The sequence below is a fragment of the Cariama cristata genome, unplaced genomic scaffold, assembly GCF_000690535.1.
Source record: "Cariama cristata isolate BGI_N322 unplaced genomic scaffold, ASM69053v1 scaffold457, whole genome shotgun sequence".
Taxonomy (NCBI): Eukaryota; Metazoa; Chordata; class Aves; order Cariamiformes; family Cariamidae; genus Cariama; species Cariama cristata.
Genome location: NW_009625825.1, coordinates 1 through 22,957, shown reverse-complemented (window position 1 = coordinate 22,957; position 22,957 = coordinate 1). Strand labels below are relative to the sequence as shown.

At 42.1% G+C, this 22,957-nt stretch overlaps 1 protein-coding gene across 1 annotated transcript; it reads right to left on the bottom strand.

Moving 5' to 3' along the window:
* Window positions 1–1,536: 1,536 nt before the first annotated feature.
* Window positions 1,537–19,246, bottom strand: TMEM206 (transmembrane protein 206). The gene is made up of 7 exons (XM_009703743.1): window positions 19,150–19,246; window positions 17,335–17,544; window positions 15,075–15,229; window positions 13,398–13,540; window positions 6,916–7,060; window positions 3,646–3,750; window positions 1,537–1,859 (listed from the first exon to the last, which is right to left on the bottom strand). The coding sequence occupies exons 1-7, from the start codon at window positions 19,187–19,189 to the stop codon at window positions 1,698–1,700; spliced, it is 960 nt and encodes a 319-aa protein (XP_009702045.1). The 5' UTR covers window positions 19,190–19,246; the 3' UTR covers window positions 1,537–1,697.
* Window positions 19,247–22,957: the final 3,711 nt, after the last annotated feature.

Sequence of the window (22,957 nt, the reverse complement as noted above, 5' to 3'; positions counted from 1 at the left end):
GGGTTGGGCTCTTCTCCCCGGTAATTAGCGATAGGACGAGAGGAAACGGTCTCAAGTTGCGCCAGGGGAGGTTCAGGCTCGACATTAGAAAGAACTTCTTCACTGTTAGAGTCGTTAGGCATTGGAACAGGCTCCCCAGGGAGGTGGTGGAGTCATCGTCCCTGGAGGTATTCAAAAAACGTTTAGATGTGGCACTTCAAGACATGGTTTAGTGGACAGGGTGGCATCAGTTGTACGGTTGGACTTGATGATCTTTGCGGTTTCTTCCAACCATAATGATTCTAAGTTAGCTCAGCCTAGACCATTCAAATTATGAGCCCTGTGAAGCACCAAAGACTGGAGCTGGGGAAGAGGCAAGAGCAGGTAACTGCGAGTGACTGGTAGGCTGTAACCTCCTCCTGCCCTCAGCTCTCGACACAGGAGAACCTGTGTGCTGCCGCCATGCCTGCAGCCAGGGCAGCTGGTTTGTGGTTTTTATTGCAGTCAATTGTTGCTCCCTTGTTTAAGGCTGTGTTTGGTCAACGCAGTGCCTTGATTTGCTCTGGAAATCAGCAGATGTTCCAGAATGCTTCCTTAGAAGGCAAAAAAACCCAAAACCACGGGGGGGGGGCACTTTTGATACGCTTACTGCTGTATTAATACTCTGTTAGTAGAGGATGGAAGAAGCAAAATATGACGTGGCATGTTCCTTCCCTTGCAACAAAGCCTTCTGAGCAAACATGCAGTGGTGCACTGCTGCCCCGTAGCCTCCACAAGCCTGAGTTAGGCATCTAGACTAGTAAGGGACTGACTTACAAGGAAGCAGACTACACCATCAGAGCACAGTACGTTAGCACACATTTTCTATATAATAATCGCATTTAAATGCCAGGCTGATGAAAGACTATTTTTCACTTCTTTAGCAAAGACTAGGGGAAAGAGGGATGAGCAGCAGCCTGAGACAGACTTTGAACTCTATCATCAGCTCAAATGTGCAGGTATTGAGTTGTTGCTTGAGTTTACCTGGAGTTGGACTGATCTAGAATAGATTTTTCTTTTTCCCCTTATCCTCTTGCAGCAATATTCCTGCCTGGACAACCTCTTGTAAAGCTCCAGCTGAATCTGAGAGAAGGTAGTTTCAAAGAATGTACACAATATCTTATTTGAAGTATTTTTTAATATTAAAGTCACTATACTTTAAATCAAAACTGACACGTAATAGAATTCCAGTGTATTCTGTTTTAATGCATACTTTGGAGAGGGGAGGCCAGACTTTTGTTGAGCGCTTTGCCTTCCACCAACCACAGTCAGGGTCGTAACTATGTTATGGTAGCAGATGCAGGTCATAGCTCATGCAGCACTTAAATGGTCCATGTTCTGAGAAGCATTCAAGCATTGTCCATTTTTTTTAGATCTTAACCACTACAGTGTTGACTTTCTGAACATCAGAGAATTCTCTCCTTTCCCCCTGGTCCCCCCATATATTGAGGTAAGCTTGTTAAATTTGGAATAGAGAAGCATGAGTTTGTTAGACCTGTCCTACAGTTAGCTCCTTTCTGAAGTTCAAAGGCCAGTTCACTAGGCTGTTCCTCCAGCTGTTGTTTTTCTAAAAGAAAACATACCTGGTTTGCATCTTTAATTGCTGGATTGCCGATCGAAGTTTATTCCAGTTATTTTCTAGCCCTTCTGCTATGAATAGTTAAAAGGCACGCTTAGTCTCAGTTTATGTGGTTCATCACTTGACGACTCCTCTTCAGATGTCTCTTTCGGATTTTGATCATCCACTTAACACTTAACTTAGCAAAGTCTGCTGCCTTAAACAGAGCCAAAAAGATACCACAAAGAAGAGCAATCATGTTCCAGGGATTTGCTGTGACAATCTGAAAGAGATTAAAAATATTATTCCCCTCATCTGACTCAGCATATATTATACCTATTCAATAATAAACAATTCCATTTTTCAAACTGAAGTGTTTAGCAGCATATTCCTTTATGCTGCAAAGGTCGCCTGTAGCCTTCTCCACGCATGGTTTTGCAGTTCCCTCCATCACGAAGAAAACACTCTGTATTAGGTGCTAAATTCTTTTTGGACTATTTCAGGATATTGTTCAAAACTTTAGAGATACAGTTAAACTGCTAATTTTAAGATTATAGATTAAATTTACTATATTACTTAAGGATTTCCAAAAAATAAGCAGTCACATTAAAGAAGATCTTGAAGACAAAGCTAAAAGACACAACTACTGGAAGGCTTTAACAAGACATCACTGTAATGCTAAAGCAGGCTTTGACAGTGGCAAATGTTTCCGCAGACCTACAGCAAGTATTTTATATTACTATTTTTAACTACATTTGGTTCAAGAGTAGTTAAGTTGATTTATAGTTTGCAATTCTCCTTGCACCTCTAGGCACAAGGATGACTTCTAGGATCTCTGATGAAGCAAGCAGAGGTAGGCTTAGACGGCCATAAAGTAGCACCCAGCTTTGGGACTTGCCATGGAGCCTGCAACTCTGACAGTCAGCATGAGCGTGAGTGCCACTAGGTCACCACCCGAGCCAGGAGGTCTTAAACAGGCTTTCCGTATCTGTTAATCGTCCTGAAAGCAGCAGCGCTGGCTGCCAGCGCTTGTCAGCTATGGCCTCTGCAGCAAGAGGAAACAAGCACCCTCAATCCACCGGATCAAGGGCAGCTTTCAGCTCAAAGGCGGCAGAGGTGTGAACCCCATCTGGCAGAGAGGAGCGGGAGGTGCTGGGAACAGGCCTGGGCTCTCAGGGCCCCTGGGGAGGGTGCCTGGTCCCAGCACAGACAGGACAGCAGGAGTGCAAAGGACCAACCACCCACTCCTGCCCCACACGGTCTGCATTCGCACTCTGGTTTCAGGCAAGAAAACAAGAACTCTGGCTTTTGCTGGTGATGGACTTTGGTTGTCAGGTAAGGCCATTTTAAATGCAAAATTTTAAACAGATTGTCCCTGCAGACTTTGTCATTCTGCATTTTTCTGGGGAGGGCAAATGTTTCTGACCTTCTCCCCTAGAACACTAGGAGAACAAGATCTAGTTCACATGCTTAAAGCACATGTACCTGCAGTGCACACCTGCACACCTCTCAAGCACTCCAGGGACTGAGCGTAGTCTTGTCTGGCACATCCTACACCTCTGGCTGCAGCATATTGAGCTAAATTTTCAAGTGCTTTTTGCGCATTCGAAGGCAGTACCAAATTCTATTCTAATAAGGATAAAAAATACACTAGGCTATTTTTATTGTTATGATTTAAGCCTAGGTTTCTTGCTTGTCAATTAATAAGAAAAGTCATTAAATTGGTTTATCCAAGCGTACTTACTTAAGCAAAAAGTTCAGACTTGACCTGAAGCTATACTTTGCCAGAACAGAGGGGATGTGCTTTCTCTTAGTTACAGGTACCTCTAGCTGCAAGGAGAATGCGGTGTCACCAAGCCAAGGAAAGGCGTCAGACCATCTTGACCTCCGCAGAATATGCATTACTGGATATAAGGAAGAGCCTAGACTGAAGTTTTAGAAGTAACTTCACTCTTCCTCTGAATTTCTGCTTGGAGTGAGGTAACAGAGGCACGTGCATGTGCATGCACACAAACCATGAGCATGTACAGTCAGATAACAATTCAAAAAGGGACTAGCATGTTACTCACATCTTGAACAGTCTGTATAAAAGGATCTTTCCATTCGAATACCACGAAAAACAGTTGGTCACTTCTTGGTTTAGTTCCCTGGTCAATATAGTTAACCACGCTTGTCTGGGGAGAGGGGGAAAAAAAAAAAAAAAAGACAACAAATGTAGAGGTTACTTTCTTCAGTGGTGTAATGAGGCTTCTGCGCAACAGAAAAGGCTTGTAAGAAGGTGAAAATAGCAGACTGTTTAGAGACTTGCAATTCAGCTTTCCTCTACCTGGAACAACAGGCTCCCAAAATACGGAAAGGGCAGCTTCCCCCATCTGTCTCATGTTCGTAGTCTTTTCCTATGTCTCAGTAAAACACCGCAATGCCATTTTTACACTGGTAGCCAGGGCCTTTATTTTATTACATAGTTTTTCCCTTTCAAGAGGGAAAATTTCATTTACCAAATTCATTTACTTGGAGTAATACAACATTTGGCAAGTTCTCATGAATGAATGCTAAATTACTTTTGTTTACCAGAGAACTACACAATGGTGGCAGGAAGACCTTTTCTGAAAAATCAGTTGTAGAATAAACTAGAAGCTGCCAGCAAGTGCAGAATGAAAATGGAAGGGAAGGAAGCCTAGATGTTAACAATTAAAACCATACTTCCCAGTACTGCCCATTAACTAGGCTACCATTTGAAACCAGCACTGACCAGCAGAGATTTAGCATAATTCCACCAGGGTATAGTTTAGGATACCAGATCGATGTTACAGCCACATGAAACCATAGTCTTAAGAACCACGATCAGGAAAGTATTAAGACATCAGGGCTCAGAAAAACATTTATCTTGTCCTGTAACACACCCCCCAGCCCTGAGGGGAACTACACAGGGTTTGTACACAGGAACACAGTTTACACTAACCCTCTGCTGCTAGGAGACAATATAAACTGCTCAAGAGCCAGACAGGTACCTAACAGGAAAGCACAGTGGAGTTACAGCTGAACAAGTGATGGCAGGACTTCTCCCTTTTCCAGCCCTCAAAGGAGTATGTAGTACTGCTGCTCTTCCTACGTCAAATACCATACTGGAAACAGTGAATCCAGCAGTACTGCAACTTCATTTCAAGGCTGCAACAGGAATGTGAGACAGATGGATGAAACTGCCCTTCCCGTATTTTGGGAGCCTGTTGTTCCAGGTAGAGGAAGGCTGAACTGGAAGACCCTAAACAGTCTGCTATTTTCACCTTCTTACAAGCCTTTTCATTGTATGAGGGATGACCTATGACAAAAACCTCCCATGGCTTAGTTTCTTTAGAAATACTTCAAGATTTCTATCAGTCTTCCCCGCACAGCCTGCCCTGACCAGATTTTAGGCTGTGAACACGTAGAAGCGGGCACTAGAACACTATGTATGTCCATTCAGAGCATATGGGAGCTTCACCACCTCATGTTTTCTGGTCAAACACCTTTGCTGCAGACTTACCCTATACTTCTACAGCTCACTTACCGCAGCGTACCATCACCCCAACTACACTCATTCAAGAAAACTGCACACCAGGAAACAAACGGTACACAAGCCTAAAGGAAGGCAATGGGAAAGGAAGAAAAGACAAGGTAATGACCACTGGGCTAGTTAGCAGACTGACTGTGCTATTTGACCTAGTATTTGTATCCATCTTCCTGGTATGCCATCTCCCAGCTTTAGATCTGAAAGGTTAATGGACTTCCTTACGCAACGTGAGCAGACATACTGTCAAACAAAGCAAGTGCAATTTATGTCTGAGCTACTTCAACTTCTACTCTATTATTAATAGGGATTTGAAACCCAAATTTCACATCTGTACTGATTCCTATTTCCTAGGTTTTATTAAAAACAAACCAACCAACCCACAAAACAAAACAACAAAAAAACAACACAGTGTTCACCTACCCAGATGATCTGAGAGTCCGTAACTGCTGGACTACATGGATGTTTATGGTCACAAAAAGCTCAGCTTTTTCTGATTTTGAGTCAGCCTTTTGTTTCCACTTTGAGACTCGTTAGACTCAGGCACACAAAGGAGGACTTTCAAAAATCCTACACTTGGTAAGTACCAAATGGCAAGTGATACAGAGCTGTAGGTGATGAAGGCCAGAGGACTGCTGTTAGTGCTTACGTGGCAGCAGCTGACTGATGCATTCTTTCCTCTTCTCCAAAGTAAAGCACTGGCTTGGGACTTGCATGACTCTGGGATTTGCCTCCTGTCCTCCTCCAGTGGAGTAGGAGGGTACCCACCTCACAGTCACAGCTCTGCCCTTAAGGCTTTGCCACGTAATGCCCTAACTGTGAGAATTAAAGATAGGAGAACTGAAAATTCTGCTTCATTTTGATCTCCACAAACTACTCTTTCCACGTGTACCAGAGACTAAGAGAAAGTGTACTCTCTGAAAGATATACCCTCTGGAAAGAACTGCTCTTAAAATTTTCATTTCTCGCCACCGATGAGACACTTCCTCTCCAACCAACGCTGGGAGCAAGATAAACTCAAACCACAATTATTTTCCTGTCCATTAGTGTGGACAGAACAGAATGAAAGTCAAACCCATTTCATCTCTAGCTAAGTTTGCATCTTCCACCTGCGTATTTTCTAGTTTTAAATGATGCAAGAAGTTAAGTTACTCCATGTTTCTAAGGATACTCAACAGTTAAAAATCCCAAACCCAAACAAAAAGCAGCTACGAGAATGCTACACAGTATACGAGGCTCACCCTTACCTCTTCATCCTAATATCAGCCCTTGTGGTAACCTAAACAATACCTCTTTCCAATACTAGCTATTATTTAGACAATTCCTTTGGCAGTTGTTCCCCACCTTGAACTACAGGTAGCTGTGTAAATTTTTCTCTGTCAGTCTCTTCAGACCCTTACACCTACAGATAATCACTTGTAACACATTCAAGGCCTGGATTTTCTGGCCTCCCCATCAGGAGGTGTTTTCCTGAGATGTGTCACTAGGCCATACCAACAGCCATGCAAATCAAGACATTTATGCTTTTACAGAACCTCTCCATGTTAAGAAAGACTGCAAGTAACTACAGCCAAAACTTCTCAGTGGTAAGTGGCGTAATGGATGCAATGAAATGAAAACAAGCTCCTCATGTTTCACTTAACCAACCCACGCACCCTTCTTCCAACTCTTATTGCTATTTGCACCAAGAACTGGTTCTGTTGGCCAGTCATCATCAAAACCATGGCAGTAACTAGTTCTTAATAAGCTAAGAGATCCCAAAACACTCTTCCTGAGTAATTTTTTTTTTTACCTCTTGTTTGAATTCAACAGTCTCGCTACCATCTTCTTCTTTTGTTTTCACCAAGGACATCTTGACCCAAGTTCGAAAGCCTCCGGAAAATTTCCAGCTGGAATATGAACTTTCACAGTCCTTCATGAATTCTGCCTTTTCTGGACTAAAGGAAAAAGACCATTACTTTACTGACCAAACTCAGAGCAGTATCTGAGCACTGTAGGCAGGAGAATGTCAGATCTACACGCACTTCAAAATGTGTTCACAATTCCTTTTACGTTTCAGCTGCTGAAATTCAGCATATCTAAGACACTGTGAGTCATGATGTTTTGATTAACGGTAGCACTTGCACTTGTGTTCTTAACGGCAGAGGACTTAACCTGGTGCCCTACCACCCTAGAGTTCTGCCTGCCCCTAGGGATTGTTCTGCCTCATAGGGGAGCTTTGTTCTGCTCATCTGTCATCTCTGGGACAGAAAGGAGAAGAGCCAGGACCCCAGGAAACAGCTCGCCACAAAGCTAGGAAGCAAGAGATGGAAGGAACAGCCTAAAGGCAGGGCAGGTGGCTTCACCCCATTTCTGGGATACAAATAAACCAGTTGCAATGCAGACATACTTAAAATGCCTTGAAATTTACATTCAGTGTATTCCTGTTATTTTGGAAACACTATACCTTTGGTGTAAGGCTCCCACCTGCAGTAACACGGCTGTTTTCCCAACAGGCAATCACAGATATTTGTAGCATCACAACAGCAGGACTGCTTTGTGTTTCTTTTTTTTTTTTTTTTTTTAAATACTGTGACCATAAGCCATTTTAAGGCTTCCAATACCTCTCCTGCTATAAGTGGTAAAGAGGTAGCTCTAAGGCCTGTCTGGTCTCCATCCTTTCTCTACTAACTGCAGGACACAGTGAATTAACCATGCTATTTACTTGGAGCTCCTCAGTACCGGATTTTAGCCACTTTCATCTCGTGTCTATGAAATAAGCCTGGCCCTGCAGCTGCTTTTTCAACAAGGTTTCATTTGAAATGAAGGGGTAAACCACCATGATGACTCATGAATCATTAAAGCACAGACTGCTGATTTTTACTAAAGATAGATTTCAGGTTGCAGAGATATGCCAGTGTGTGCTGGTCTTGGAGACAAGGGAAAGGGAAAGGGTTTTCACTCGGATTAAATCCATCTTCCTAGGTGAAGGAAAAGAGTATACTTTGTTGTATAGCAGAGGGTGCGCATGACTAGGTCTGTTGGGAGATTAAGGTATTTTGGTCTTTCAGGAGAAAGATGCAAAGAAGTAAAGGAGAAAAGCAGAGCTGAAGAAGCAAGCTCTTGTCCCAGAGAACAGACCAAATCGGGAAGATTTGTCCTGTACCAGCACTGACTGGATTTACGCTTTTCCTGTCTTTTTCCATTAGTTTTCAGAATCAGGGCTCCTCTTCTTCTCACAAGCCAAGATGCCTTGTCTACAAGGCAGCAAAAGCACGCACTGATAAAAAGAATATCACACTGATGACTACCCTGTACTATGCTGCCTGCTCAGGCTTAACAGAGGAATACGCACACGTTCCTAGGAAGGCAAAACCTAGCTAAGTCATTGCTCTCAAGTCAGGGCTTCAGGTGAATGGGCTCAACCACAGAACTCCATCATGCATACAGACAGGAGAAGCGTTTCTGGAAAGAAAAACTAACACACTTTGTTATCCATCAAGACAGATGATATTCCAAGAGTGTTTTAGCAAGTTAGGAGTATCTTTATTTGTAACATTAGGGTCTTGCATAGTGATCCCAACAAGATGGCAGCGCACCTCTCTAACCCCCACAAGGAAGAAGTGGGCAAAGCGTAAGAACAAAGCCTATCGCCTGACAGCTCCTCACCATACAAACCCATGACACAGGGAGACCTAATCTGACAATGATTTCTTTCCCCGTCGGTATGTAGGTACAGCAGCAGCTGGTGGGACACTACAGAAGAACACAGTGCTTTGCCACGCAGAGGAACGTACATAATTAGCACTCTGCCAGCCAGTCACATGCCTAATGCCTGACTAAATACAGCACCCTAGAAAAGCTTTCCAAACCAACATGGAAAATTGAGGCAGGAAGTTATGACACAGAGCTGAACATGACAGCCACAACTTACATGGTAAGCAGACAGCAGTAGTATACTTTGCCTTCGACAGTAATTGCAGGCTTGAAAAAGAAAGATTAATAATATCTTAGGAGAAGCTGTGGAGAAGTGATCTGAGAAGGCATCTCCTTGCATGTGCCCATAATCCAGACCACTGCCACAGAGCCAAGAAAAAGAAAGGGGGAGGGAGCGCAGGAAGAACAGAGCAGAGAGGCGCAAGCTTTGCACAAATCATAGCAGAGGGCAAATAACGCAGCTTAAAAACCACACACAACTAAGTGAACAGAAGACAGGCAAGGGATTTTAAGCTGAAGAACAATTCTCCAGGCAGTTTCTTTTAATTCCCTCATCACCCCAAAGAAAGGCAACCTGCAAAGACTGCTTTTTTTTTGTGTGTGTGTGTCTTTTGTTCAGTAAATTCTTCTACCTATGACACTGTCCTTTAGATGTATGGTAAGATTCCTGGAATACTCTGCAACAGGCTCTCCAGGATGTTAATGGTACCTCAAGACCATGCAAAAATTCCAACATCACAGCAGAGGAATGCAAGAGGCTCCTCTCTCACTTGGGTGAACTACGAATCCCTGGTCTCCTCTCAACCAACGCTCTCTGGTAACCACTGAGAGGTCAAACTACTAACAGGGAGCCCACTGCCCCAGCACAGACTGATTGTCAGACCACGAGAGATTGCATTTGTCCCAACAGTGGGAGTTGCTAACCGAATTCTGGACTGGGGTGTAGTGGATCCTTCTAACACCAATCTCTATGGACCAACCCACAAGAGCCAGAGGCAGCTTAGGACGTCCCACCAGCGGATTGCAATGCAACAGCAAGAGGCAAAACCACAGATGGGTCAAACCCAAATGTGTTTATTGCTTTTGCTTTTCCCTAGATGGGGAAACTCTCAAACAGCCATGGGATCTAATAAAGAGTCAGATGGTGTGATGGCAAAAGTCTCCACCTTTCTATGTTATAATTTATTTCTTGGCACGCAGCGATGCAGACCAGAGACATGAACATGGAGCTCTGTTTAGACCCTTAAATAATCTCTGATCTGTTCAGACCAGTATTCATAATTTCACATTACTCTAAGTTATTTTATATGCTACACTAGCAATAGTTTTGTCAGTAATATGTTCAGAGGATTTTCTTAAACCCATGTATTATACTAATGACACCTCAGGAAAGGAACTCGTATTATTAGCTACACTTTTTTGGCAATTTGCAAGGGTTTCATTAATTTCTTCCCTCCACTTAATATGGTACAGACAGCAACTGCCATTGCCTTTAAAAAAAAACAAAAAAGAGAGAGAAGAGAAAAGCCAGTGGCAGTACCCCTCCAACTCACAGGCCAACAATAGCACACAGTTCAGCAGTGTTCTGTGAAGGCCAGAACAAAACTGGCAAGCAGTGCCGGTTTCATGTAGTCTGTCGATCCAATTTTAACAGAAGAGCTGCAGAGAATAAAACCCTTGACAGAAACAACTGGACCTTGAGTCCTCACCACTTGCTATGCCTCAGAAAAAAACACTTAAAGATACAAGTCTCTAGATGCCATTTTTATTATTGCTTATGGCTGATGCTTGCAGCAGCCTTCACTGACGCTATTATTGCTATTTAAAGCAAAAGTGAGCTGCACGTAATACTGCCTACACAGAAACTGTGGTGTAGATACAGCAGGACTCTTCTCATCAATTTCATAGGGTTTTGGATTGTGATTTAAGATGATGGAATATCCTACACGTATATTTTGCAGCAGTCTGCCTGCCCAGCCCAATCTAAGCTGTTTGCAGCCATGGCAAAAAACTGTAAAGGTAATTATGATATCTCATGAGTTTTAACATATATCTCAGCATCTTTGATAACGCTTTACATGAATTGCTGGACACAGTGCTAATAATATGCTCTCATAACCAGTAAGCGAGATACTTTGTCAGGAAAAGTAGTTAACAGTGGACAGCAATTGAAGTTTTTTAGAGACCGTATGGAAGGATACACAACAGTTTCTACAGATATCTTAGTCCAGACTTCCCATCAACTAAATTTAGCATCTGCTGATGAACCAGAAATCATTTCTATTTTCTCTTCTGCTAGAAGTTGGACAGAACGAGTACATTCCACATATGCATGCGGTTTCACGTGCAGTTCATAGTCAGGAGAAAACGTAAACTTTTAACCTGCTCTGAGCCTGTCCAGTTCATGCCCCGGGAGGCCAGGACCGCAATACACAATACTGAGCACGACAAGCCATACAATTTGTACCAAGCTTTGGAGGATCCTACAAAACAGACACTACTGGCCTCTTGCGCACAGCCGGTTCTCTTACCGCATTTCACCTAGACACACCGATCGTTTACCACTAAGTTTAAAGGCCTACATACCTTTGCCAGTTTTACTGTTATCTGGGTTAGTTCAAAACCATTTTTGACTTGCATTCCTACTACCTGCTGCGAACAGGTACAGAGGATGCATCCCCAAACGGACACCACCACTTCCTACTTTTTCACTTTGCTCCAAGCATAACCCAGGCTCAGGCTTCACTCTCCCAGCTTCAGTTGTGGTGCCTTCCAACACCAAGACAAGGCAGCTTCTCTAGGAACAAAACAATACTTCCCCATCTCTTCGGGGATCGATTCTGCCATCTAACCCGTTTGACCTGGCAAACTCGGAGGCAGGAGGTTGCAATCCAGGTTTCTACCAAGTAGCTTACAGGTGATTCTTACCAATTCATCTACACTGGCACAAACACAGCCTTAAAGCTAGGACCTTCGCAATACTGCTTATTGCTGTTTTGCACATTTAACCTGCCTTTGCACAACATGTGGCACAACCACTTGGGACAGCAGCATGCAGGCTTGCAGCTTGCTTTCAGAAACACTGCCAACTGAAGTAGGACATACATGTTTTAATTTGGGAAGAAACAGCTCTTTAAAACGGCTTATCTGCAAACTGATACAATGAGCACAGAAATGTGGCTTCCAAGACTTGAGTATGCATAGGTCAAGTTGTATCTTGGTAAGCTGGCTCATTCTGCAAAGAGCCAGGAACAAGATGCAACACAACTGTGCCTTCTGCTCTGTGTTTCACAAGGGGTGGTCTCAGACAGTGCTTGTGTCTTGCAGTATAGAAACAGCTGTGCACCTTATTGGAGTCAGTCCCACTGGATATACCACTAACTGTGGCACAAGACACAAAAACTGAGAAAAAACAACACAGAAGGAACAAGTAGCACCTTCTACATCACTATTCTGGTATTTTCTCAGCCTAAAATAACAATACCTAAAATACTTGGGACATTAACATTTTATGAGGTGTTTTAGTACAGTTACAGAAAGTAATAACTTAAGACTGAAGTAGAAATACTTTGTAAAAAGCAAATTCAGATAATTGTTCTTTGGCCACCCAGAGATACTGCGACTGAACACTTCCAGTCTTTGCTTGATCTGAAAAGCACCAGTACAATCATGTCCAAGCCTCCAAGAATGCTTTGTTACGATAAAATCCGTTATTTCTCTTCCCTTCCCCCACCTAATTTTGTTCTGCATATGGCCTTTATCCCCTGTCCCTTTTTCGCTGAGCATCTGACTGTTACCAAATTAAAGCCTTCTATTAGGTCTCACTGTGACTAATATCTCTTGTTAGCTTTTAATCTGGATCACAGAGAGAACAACAAAATCTGAATTCAAATAAAAGCAAAAATTGAACGGTTAAGTATGGAATTTATCCTCACAAGGTGGGAAAAAGTTTGGGGCTCTCAAGAAAGTTTAAGACGGGATTAATTCCACTCCTGTTAAAATTAGAAGAAGGTTGATCAGTCACTCCAATGGCACCAATGTCAAACCAATACGAAGCCATTTTGAAAACCCCATCTATAAAATTACATCATTCTGTAGAATCTTACATAAAGCTAGCAATACAAAGAAATATAGTTAATCTTTTAATGAAATCACAACAAATCAGTCTAGGGATCTGATCTTTACAGTAACTGCTTTAAAAGAAAAAAAAAAAAGGTACAGAAACGTTAGTGTTCTCAGTGGACGTCCTGAGCTCACTGCCCAGGACAGCACACTGCCTGATCACCCCCAGCAGCAGACAGCGGTAAGCCAGCACAAACTTCAAACTCTTAGAAAATCCAGCAATCAATCGCTGAAGCATAGCTGAATGGCAGTTTTTGTCACTGAGAAGGTCCTCAATTCATTTTCTAGAAAGTAAGATTAGCAGCCTAAGACATGAAAGAGCATCAACATTACCCAAACATTAAAAAAAAAAAGAGAGAATGTAAAAGCCTGTCTGAGTTTTACTAAAAAAGCTCTGCTTTCACTAGTATTGTTGTAGCAAGTTCAAGGCAGTTACAGGCTCATCCTTTTACATACCTGTTGATGAACTCTTGGAAAGAAGAAAACAGAAGGTAGTCAATGGCACTAAAATCTTGGTCTGTTCCATTTAAATGAAACTGCAAAAACACCAGTTCCTTTTTCTTTACATCACGAGGGCCTTGAACAACTAAAGCATACTTCTGTAAAAAGACAGAGGGATAGTGAGAGTAGTAAAGGAATCCTCATTTCCTGTTCATGAATTTGCCATCTGTCACTAATACTGTATAGAAATCTAATACACACCAAGATTTTCTTGGCTGCTACCAAGTATACATCTTATATATATTTTATATATAAGCAATATTAAAATATCTAACAAGAATGCCAACTGAATCCTTCCTTTCAGTTTCAAAATTAAGTCTTTACATCAAGATTTAGTGTTTTTCTAAGAAATCTGCATTAGCATCATAGTCTTTTGGGTTCATGTGGAATTACCAGTCAAGGCCTTGCCACTTGCATTCTGCAGAACAACAATCAAAACCGTTTTGAGCATTAAAGTTTAGGAACTTTCAGCTCTTGACATGAAACAAGTTAATGTCGAGGTTAATGTGGAGAACATCGGGCTTCTCCTTAAGAAGAACAGTTTCACAGCCCCCAGCACCTCAAGTAAGCTGCTGAAAGGGGGAAAAAAAAAAACACACACAACAAAAAAATGCTAGCAGGCAGAATACAACTTAAGGTAGTGCAGGCACTATATTGAACAGCAAGCTGCTGCTTGCAAAAGGACTCAGCCAATTTGAACAGGGCTTTACATGGTTCAGAGCTCTCTGCCTCAGTGCCTCTCCATTCCACTGCGGGACTAGAGCCTATTGGATCAGCAAGCTTCGACATGAATCTGCCACGCAGCATAAAATGCATGTTCTTAGTTTGTTAAAATATGCAAAAAGAGCATATTACTGGCAGAAATTAAATTAGACTTGCACCTAGAACATTACTTTCAAATATACTAAGGAACTGCTTCCCAGAAAGAAACACTGATTCGACCAAGGGCAAAACATGAAGAGGAAAAAAGCTGACCAAACAGGTACCTAGATTGTTTGTTCACATTTTGTTTCCTTAAAAACAATCTGAGCAATCGCTTTACACACAAATGACCATATTTAATACTTTATTTTTTGAACATTTATTTATACAGAAGCTAGATTCCCTGCATTTTCAAGGGCAATTTAAGACAGATTATCACTCAATGTACCCATCTTACTGGCTCACAGCATTTAAATGTAATGAAACACTTGGTGCCCAGCTAAGATTTTTCCAAGTGTGACAAAAATAGTATGTAATTCCCAGCAAACATACAAAAAGAGAGAAGCTATCCTGCTTTAACAGAATAACTGCTACCGTTTTCAATCAAAGTTAGATTTACTATATCACGGAATATGCTTGCCAGTTCATTTAGGAGAGGAATGAAGCAAGGGCTTCATAATGAAAAATTACTTATTTTGTCCCATTCAGGTTTTCAGGCTGCACACACCCACATGACAGCTGATCTTCCATAACACATATACACACTGACTGGGGTCTTTTACATTTCTGAAAACAAAAGGACAGATGGCTTGAAAAAAAAAACAGAAGCAAGGATTTTTTGCAGCCCTCAGTAAATACTTGTACTTTCAAACACCATTGCCAGCAGAAAACACCCACTGAATAAGCTTTATTCTATAATAATATTATTACCATGGTTTGATTAGTAAAAGGATCTGTGTAGTTGATTCTCTGAGTGGTGCATTCAATGTCTCCTGGCTGACCTGGATTTATCAGAGGTGGAATGTGATCATAGTAATGATGCTTGCAGCTAAGCAGCCGAGCTTTGCCTGGGTAAAAGGCAATACCTGTTGTGGGAGAAAAAACAACGAAGACAGCTGATTTCTTTGCCAAGTACACAGATTTTCATTCTGGGATTTAATCCCACAGGATACTGAGCTATCCTCAAGATCCAGCAAAACAATCAAAGTAAACCACACACTTCGGCATTTTTCTGGAGTGGGACAAGAGTGCCAGCTGGAGCAGGACAGAACCCCCACAATGCATTGAAAAAAAATTAGCGTTCATATTCTGTTACAACAATTCAAGGTTCACAGAAGCTACTAAGTTTCCCTAGTCTTGCCACAAACCAGCAGCGAATACATCAGTCTCTCTTGCCCCAAATGAACTGAATGTGTAAAGTAAGTTAGGAGTCCAATGAAGTGAAATGGGACATGTAGCGATTCAGCATGCACATGTTTTCAGACATTATCATTTAACATGTCAAATTTTAATTGGAAATAATGTATGTACTATACATAATAGATCAAAGATCACTGGCTGATCAAACAAAAGTGAAAAGATGCTCTTCAGAACATCTAGCATCTGCTGTTCACTGAATACGATGTCATGATAAAAATCAAAGCCATCAAACAAGTACTGTTACCATCCTTTATTACTTATATCATTGGGTAGGCAGGCTATGACTTCACCTGTATGGAAATCCATATACACCATACACCTACTGTTTCAGACCAACAGCATGCATTAGGAGAACACCTCAGTTACCTCAGCTGTAGAAGGCAAGCAAAATACAAGGCCCAAAACCAAAAACCCTGGTACGCCACAAATGCCACACTTATTATTTGAAAAAAGGTTGCTCAAAGATAATCTAGACCAACTACCAAAAAAAAAAAGCATGATTTATTAGATATGACTAATGCACACAACTGACATTACATATCTGACAAAATGTGAGACATCACAGCAATCAGCATGTATCAATCTAAAAATGCTTTATCCCTTTCTTCAGTGCTCCATGCTTGCAACTTGCCATCTCATCCCTTTAATAGAGCAATGAAGTAAAGGGCTACTTTAATTTAGGTTCTCTGATCTGGCAGGGATCCCTGAACAATACTTTTGGATTTACATGTATGTTGCTGTGCTTCTTTAAATTTTCTTCCTGTTGCTGTATGAAAAGCTCACATGGAAAAAAAAAAAAAAAAAGAAAAAAAAAAAAAAAAAAGAAAAAAAAAAAAAGGCCTGCTCTTAATATCAGATCCATATGGTCCAAATGATGCAAGGACCTACTAACACTACTTACAGAGCTGAGCCTGACTGACCATACAGAAAAACAACTACAGGAATATGGCAACAATTTGCAATGCTCACCTTTCAGCCACAATTACTGGAGTGGTTATTTGTAAAATGTGGTAACGCTTCAAACAAAAGTGTTATTCTTAAATTGGAAACTGACCTATGACTGGTTCAGCTGCATTTGCTACTGCAGCTCTATTTATGAATGGTTACTGGATAACTAAAAAAAAATAACAACGATAGAACTCACTATTCAAAAATGCTTCTGTGGTGTAATCCCTCTTGCAAACTGCAACACATTTTTCTGATGCCACACTGCATTTTTACGCCAACATTGTTCCCTCCAGTCACATCACTTTTTCATTGCCTACTGATGTAATACCAAGTTGTAAACAACACAGAACAGAAGCAGAAAGTGGTATTGTGGTTATTTTGTGGTTGGTTTGAGAAATTCACCTTCTTTACAGTCAGGAGCATCTCACTGTCCAGTGCAGCACTGAGGTCCTGATACACATCCTATGTGCTACCCTGTTTGAATGACACAGTTTTGGGAATATTTTCATAAGGAATTATCTCCTTTCTCTAAAAGAGGACCCATTCTAGAGTCTGAAAACACTTCTTATCTATCAAATGTTGCATAATGCTCCACAGCTACTGTCATTCATGTTATTGGCATGAAAGTTCCCAAAATCTCCCGTACAATATTAACATTTCCGTGCAAAGTCAACACAACATAGATTAAAAAAGACAAAGTGAAATACCTGGGTCAAAGCATTATACGCACTCTGGGCCCTGGAGAACCAACACCCAAAATTTAAAACAATCTAAGACAAATGTGAACAACAACTTAACCCATTCTGTTTGTTCCCACTCTTACCAGGTGCATCATACAAGGACACTTCCTTGTAAGAGACGGACATCACCGGGTGCTTGAGCTTCTCCCTGAAGTCACTGGTGGTTTGGTAGACAAGGAACACAGCTACAGCCATGAGCAGCAGATAAATAAACAGGAGAATTACTGAAAAAACATTCTTTAGGCAGGTCTTGCTGAAACGCAAAGAAGGGGCAGTGGTACCCAGTTCGCTATCTGGAACCAAACAGAGTATGGATTAGGACTTTACAGATACTTGGGCTAAATGTATGTAGTGCTCATTTAAAGATCAATCACTTGAGAGGAAAGTAAGCCTCAAACTCAGCTTGATTTAAAAAAAACCCACAACTATTGCTAGTTTTGATGATCAGTCAGACAGATGCTTCCTTGTCAAGCATGAGGCATATCATCCAGAGATTATGCCTCTTTTTCACATGTTGAATTTGGCACTCTGCTCAAGGACACGGCAGGCAGGAAACAAGGTTTATTTCCAAGGATAACTCAGAAACAAAGTTCAAAGCTCCTAAGAAAAAAAGTCTGTTGATGGCCAATCTTTCCTCCTGGAAAAAACAACTTCTTTCCCCCCCTCCCAGTCTGAAGTGATTCTCATAGACTCAGCATATGCATCAGCAGAGAGATTTAATATTCTAATGCTCTTACACAGCTATCTGCACTGCACGTCCACCACAGTAGAAGTCGCTAGATTTGTTACCCTCTCATTTTTGGACTCTAGTTTGTGACTCCTTGTGCATACCACATAAATTTCACAAAAGGATTCTTCCAATTATAGCTAGAAAAAGACCAACCCGATTCTCTCATAGTCTCCTTGCCTTCAAAGCTTATTATCTGAAAATCCTCACACTGGTCTCACTTGTACACAGACACTGCTTTCCCCATACTCCTTGCATTCGCCATTTCTTTTGGCAATACTCGTAAGGAGAAAGTTCATGTACTCCTGAGTTACACATCATATTTTGATCATGAGTGATACATAACTGAACACACAAAAGGAGCATTACAACCCAACATATGAAAGGAGATAAGTAGGCATATTTTATGCTGACTTTTCTGTGTAGTGTAACGTAACGAGTCAGGCCATGCTACACTCTGCCCTTCAACTATAACAGCACGGTTTGGTGTTTGTTCCTTACCACAGCAAACGCCAGCCTTTCAGTAAATCCTACCAAACACATAACCTCTTACAAAGGTCCATGGTCACACATGTGCTCCCAAGTTACGTGCCAGGAGATGGCAGCCAAGGAAATCAGGACATTAATAGATAGAAAATTGCACTACTGAAACAAGTATGTCTTAAACAGATGCAAAACATTTAGTCAATACTGTTTCAGGTTGGCGTACCTTAATGACTACATCGGAGCTGCAATGAGCCCATGTGACACTGCCCCGCACTCTCCAAAAGCAGGTACGAACAGTCTAACCAAAATCTGTTTAAAAGCACATCTGTTCAATATTGCATCTTGCTCGTGTAAATCTGGCACAGACTTTGCCTGCAATTCACGGCCATCACAGACACTGCAACTCAGGTAAGACACATCATAAAGGAAGATGACATACTAAGCTATCTCTAAACCAGATGTGCTGAAACTTCTTTAGTTGAGCACAGTTCATGACAAAGAAATGTTCTCATCTCAACCCTTAGAAAAACTCCTTGACTTTCTATTAGTACTTATTCCCCAAAATAAGTAATTTAGTGTTTTGCTTGCTTTCAGAAATGCAATAAAAAAACCCCAACCAAACACACACACAGAAGCCACTTATCAGGTACTTAAAATTGGTCATTTCTGGGTCAATAGTTCTCACCTGGTAAAATAACAGAACTGGCATCTTCATGAACTTCCATCTCTCCTTCTCTCTCATGTGTTGGGTTTTCAGATACTCGCTCCACATCTTCACTCAGCTGTGTAGTTAAAACAGTGGTTCAATTTCCAAACATGCTCTCAACTTGCAACTGCTGGAATTTCTATGGTATAAATAAAAGAGGCTCCAACTAACCAAACACACAAAAACATGCCCCCAGTCCAAGAGCACCCAACATCTGTTCCACTTGTTCACAACAGCCACATTAATTCTTAGCTGTAGGTCTAGATAAAGTGACTTGCACACTGCAAAAAGAGAAAGACAGCACATTAAATTTAACCTACTTCTACCCTGCTGCTTCAACAATAACATCACCTTTTCTTTCAAGATCAAAGTAATTGTTTCCCTGGCAGCTTCAGCTCACTTTAACGCCCCCAATTAGGACAATAAGCAGGAACTTTGTTCTGTCACTCAAGAACATATTTTTAGGCACAAACAAACCACAGCACATACCAGCAAACAGGGCATTAGCACTTCTTAATAAAGAGGTGCAAAATTAGCAAGTTGCATTTTGACAGGTATTAGGGCAAGTAACTCCAGTGCAGCCTCAGCCACATAGGTAGGTAGGTCATTACAAGACAACAGTCAAACAACCCTACGTTTCTGGTACTTATTTGAGCTCACTGTACATATTATTATATACGAGTGGTTATGCAACTAATTAGCCTTCCAGTGTTTCTAAAACAACAACAGAGACCAGATGTTTTCTTGTTTTGCTATTCAGAGCTATGGGCCCAAACTGCCAGGACACTTCTGTCAAAGTCAGAAGCTTGTCACATCAGATAGGCATCACATGAGATCATGAAGCATTAGACTTTATATACATATATCGTATCTCCTGTATGTTCTCCAAATTTCTTTTGTGGCAGTGACTGACGTACAAATTACACCAAGGCAAACTGGGGCATAAGCTTGCAGCACATCATGTGTTGCACAGTAACTGTCCAAGCTAAACACTCAGCATCACCTACCTAATTAGGCAAGGAAGACTAGCTTTGTTTCCTATTGCAAGGAAAATGGGGGCACAGTTAATGCAGCAGCCATGCTGAATGCTATTGAACTTCACACCCTCAACTTACTCAACAGTAACATGTATGTATCCATAAGCAAGTGCTTCTATTTCACCCAACTTTAATTCAGTATTGAAATCAGCATTATACCATTTACAGATCATCATTTGCACTTATGGGGAAAAAGTCCACTCATTTTACACCTTAGAAGCCTGACATAAGTTCTCCATCATCTCCTGCTATATTTCTGTATTCATTTCCACCATGCAAAGCAAGTTGAAAGCAGTTACCCAGTTGTTTTTTAAATGTTCTGCACATAAATAAAGCATGATTTCCCATAGTGTGAGGCATGGTGTGAACAGGTAACTAACAGACTAAACTCAGCTCATTTGCAGGAGACTTATCAGGGTCCAACTGAAGATACTTTTTTCAATTATCCTCATAAAATAAGGAAAAATTAACACTCTGCTGCTTTTTGTAGAAACACACCAGTTCTATTTGTTTACCTGACCCAAAATAAGCTATTCTGACAGAAAAAGAGTATTCACTGAACCTCTTGTACCGGTTAAGCTAAATCAGCTAAGAAGCCAGTTCAAATTATACTCATGCAAATTCCTTGTACCAGAGCCGATACAAAAAGTTTAACATAAGTTACAAAGTCACTACATTTTCTCAGCTGATTCCCACACCTCTCTGGTTCAGCCAGGTTCCCCTGGCTCAGGCACCTCATCAACTGAGGTTACGTAGAGGGTAAGCGAATTCTATTCCTGATAGCAAGAAGACCCCAACACAAGTTTAAACAAGAAATGTTGCACGTTATGTTCTTATCATCTCAAGAGAACCTACAGTGATTCTTCCACAGGTAGGAGAAGAGAAGAAACTCAGAAAATGTAACCTGTCAACATTCCTTAGAAACAAGACAAAAAAACCCACAAATATACAACTATGGTTTTTTATCTCTGCTCATAAGCTTTTCACACATAAAACCAGTGAAGGACAGCTAGTCAAAAGCAGAAGCGCTACATTGCCCCAGGGGCAGTGAGATGGTTGAGCTGATGTGTAAGACCGCCTAAAACCAACTAATTTCACTGCAAATCCTGAACACCTGACTTGACAAGAGGTGAAGCTGCATAAACCTACTGAGGCCACCAGGAGCCTAGCACTGTTCGTGGCTCAGCCGCTGTGTTCTGAGCATACAGCACGCTGACTCCACGAGGCACAGCAGCACAGACCAACAAACCCAACAACCCACAGACATGTCGAGCTACAGTCTCCTAATGACTAGGAAGCCAGCACAGCACTACTGCACGTCAGCCAATTCTACTTTCTTCACACTTGACAGAATCTGCAAACCAAGGCAAATTACAGCAGTGAACCTGGTGTACACCAATGGCGTTCGCTCTCCCAGGCCAGCTCTTCCTACCTCTTATTTTTAATAAAGAGGGGATGCATGGTGCTAACGTAGAAGGAACACAGACGTGCAGGGCAGTTAAGCTTGCAATAGGATGCAAAGATAGGCTAGGATGTCAAGAGCAGGAAGGGCACAAAACAGACCTTTGTTCAGCATTCCTCTTGGCTCAGCATGTAGAACTGAGAAACAACTGCAGGAGCCTGAACGTGACCTGGCAGTTCCTTTTCAGTCCTGCACACAGAGAAGCACTGAACGAATGGAAGCTCAGAAAAGGCAATTCCAGACATTTGATCATGCCTGCTAGGGGCAGGAGCATCACAGGCTGCCCCAGGTACCAGAGAAAGGATGGAAACACAGCTGCTGCACTTACGCACAATCTAGACTTGCGCCACGGAGTTTGGGACAATCCCGAACATATGCAGCAGTGTCAGTGGTGGTTGATACACAAGCTGGAAACATAACATGCACAGACCAGTCCATACTTCAGGCATCAGTGCGACTTCATTAACTCTCTCAAGTACCTCTCGTACATACAAGCTCTTACAGGAGTTAATTTCAGGCTGATAATGACAGGATAAAACCTTCCTACCGGACATAACCCTCTTAAATAAAAGGAGAACTTGTCCATACAGGCCTTTGGCTGGTCCACTGATTCATTACCTTCTAATGCTTTCTAGCCTGGCACAAAAATCCAGAAGCTGAAACTAAACAGACAGTACTAAACTAAATTAGAATGTATTAAACCAGAGCCTCAAACTACCCATCACATGCAGAGGAAGGCAAACATCTGCATTCCTTTCACCTGCAAGACGCAAACAAAAGTGCCCTGCTGCAAGTCTCTAGCCTTGCTGAACTTGGCACAAATAGCTTCTATCTCTAGCAGGAGAGATAGGAACGAGCAAGGAATTCCGGCTGCTGGAGCCTGAGCATTGATATGCAAACCAGGCAGTGCCTCTTGGCAGGATGATAACGCGGCCTTCAGTTTCATACGGGAGAGCTCTGGTACCAAAGTCGCTTCTCACCCCGACAGACCATCTCCTTCTCAGGAAAGCCCTGGTCACAGAGCTCACCGGCCAGCTGTACCTAGCTCAGACACTTCAACGAACCAGGCTGAAAGTTAAAACATGAAATTAAGTGCCCCCAAAACACCCGTTTCTGTCCGGCGGGTGCAGGTGCCACCTGCCGTGGCAGTTACCCAGCGGTAGGGAGGAGGGCGAGGGGCAGCCCCCGGCAGGTGACGGCACACGACGACACCCACCCGGCTCGGCCGCCCTTGGAGCGGATCCAGACGGGCCAGAAAGGCCCAGTTCAGCCGCGGAGGGCTCCGGGA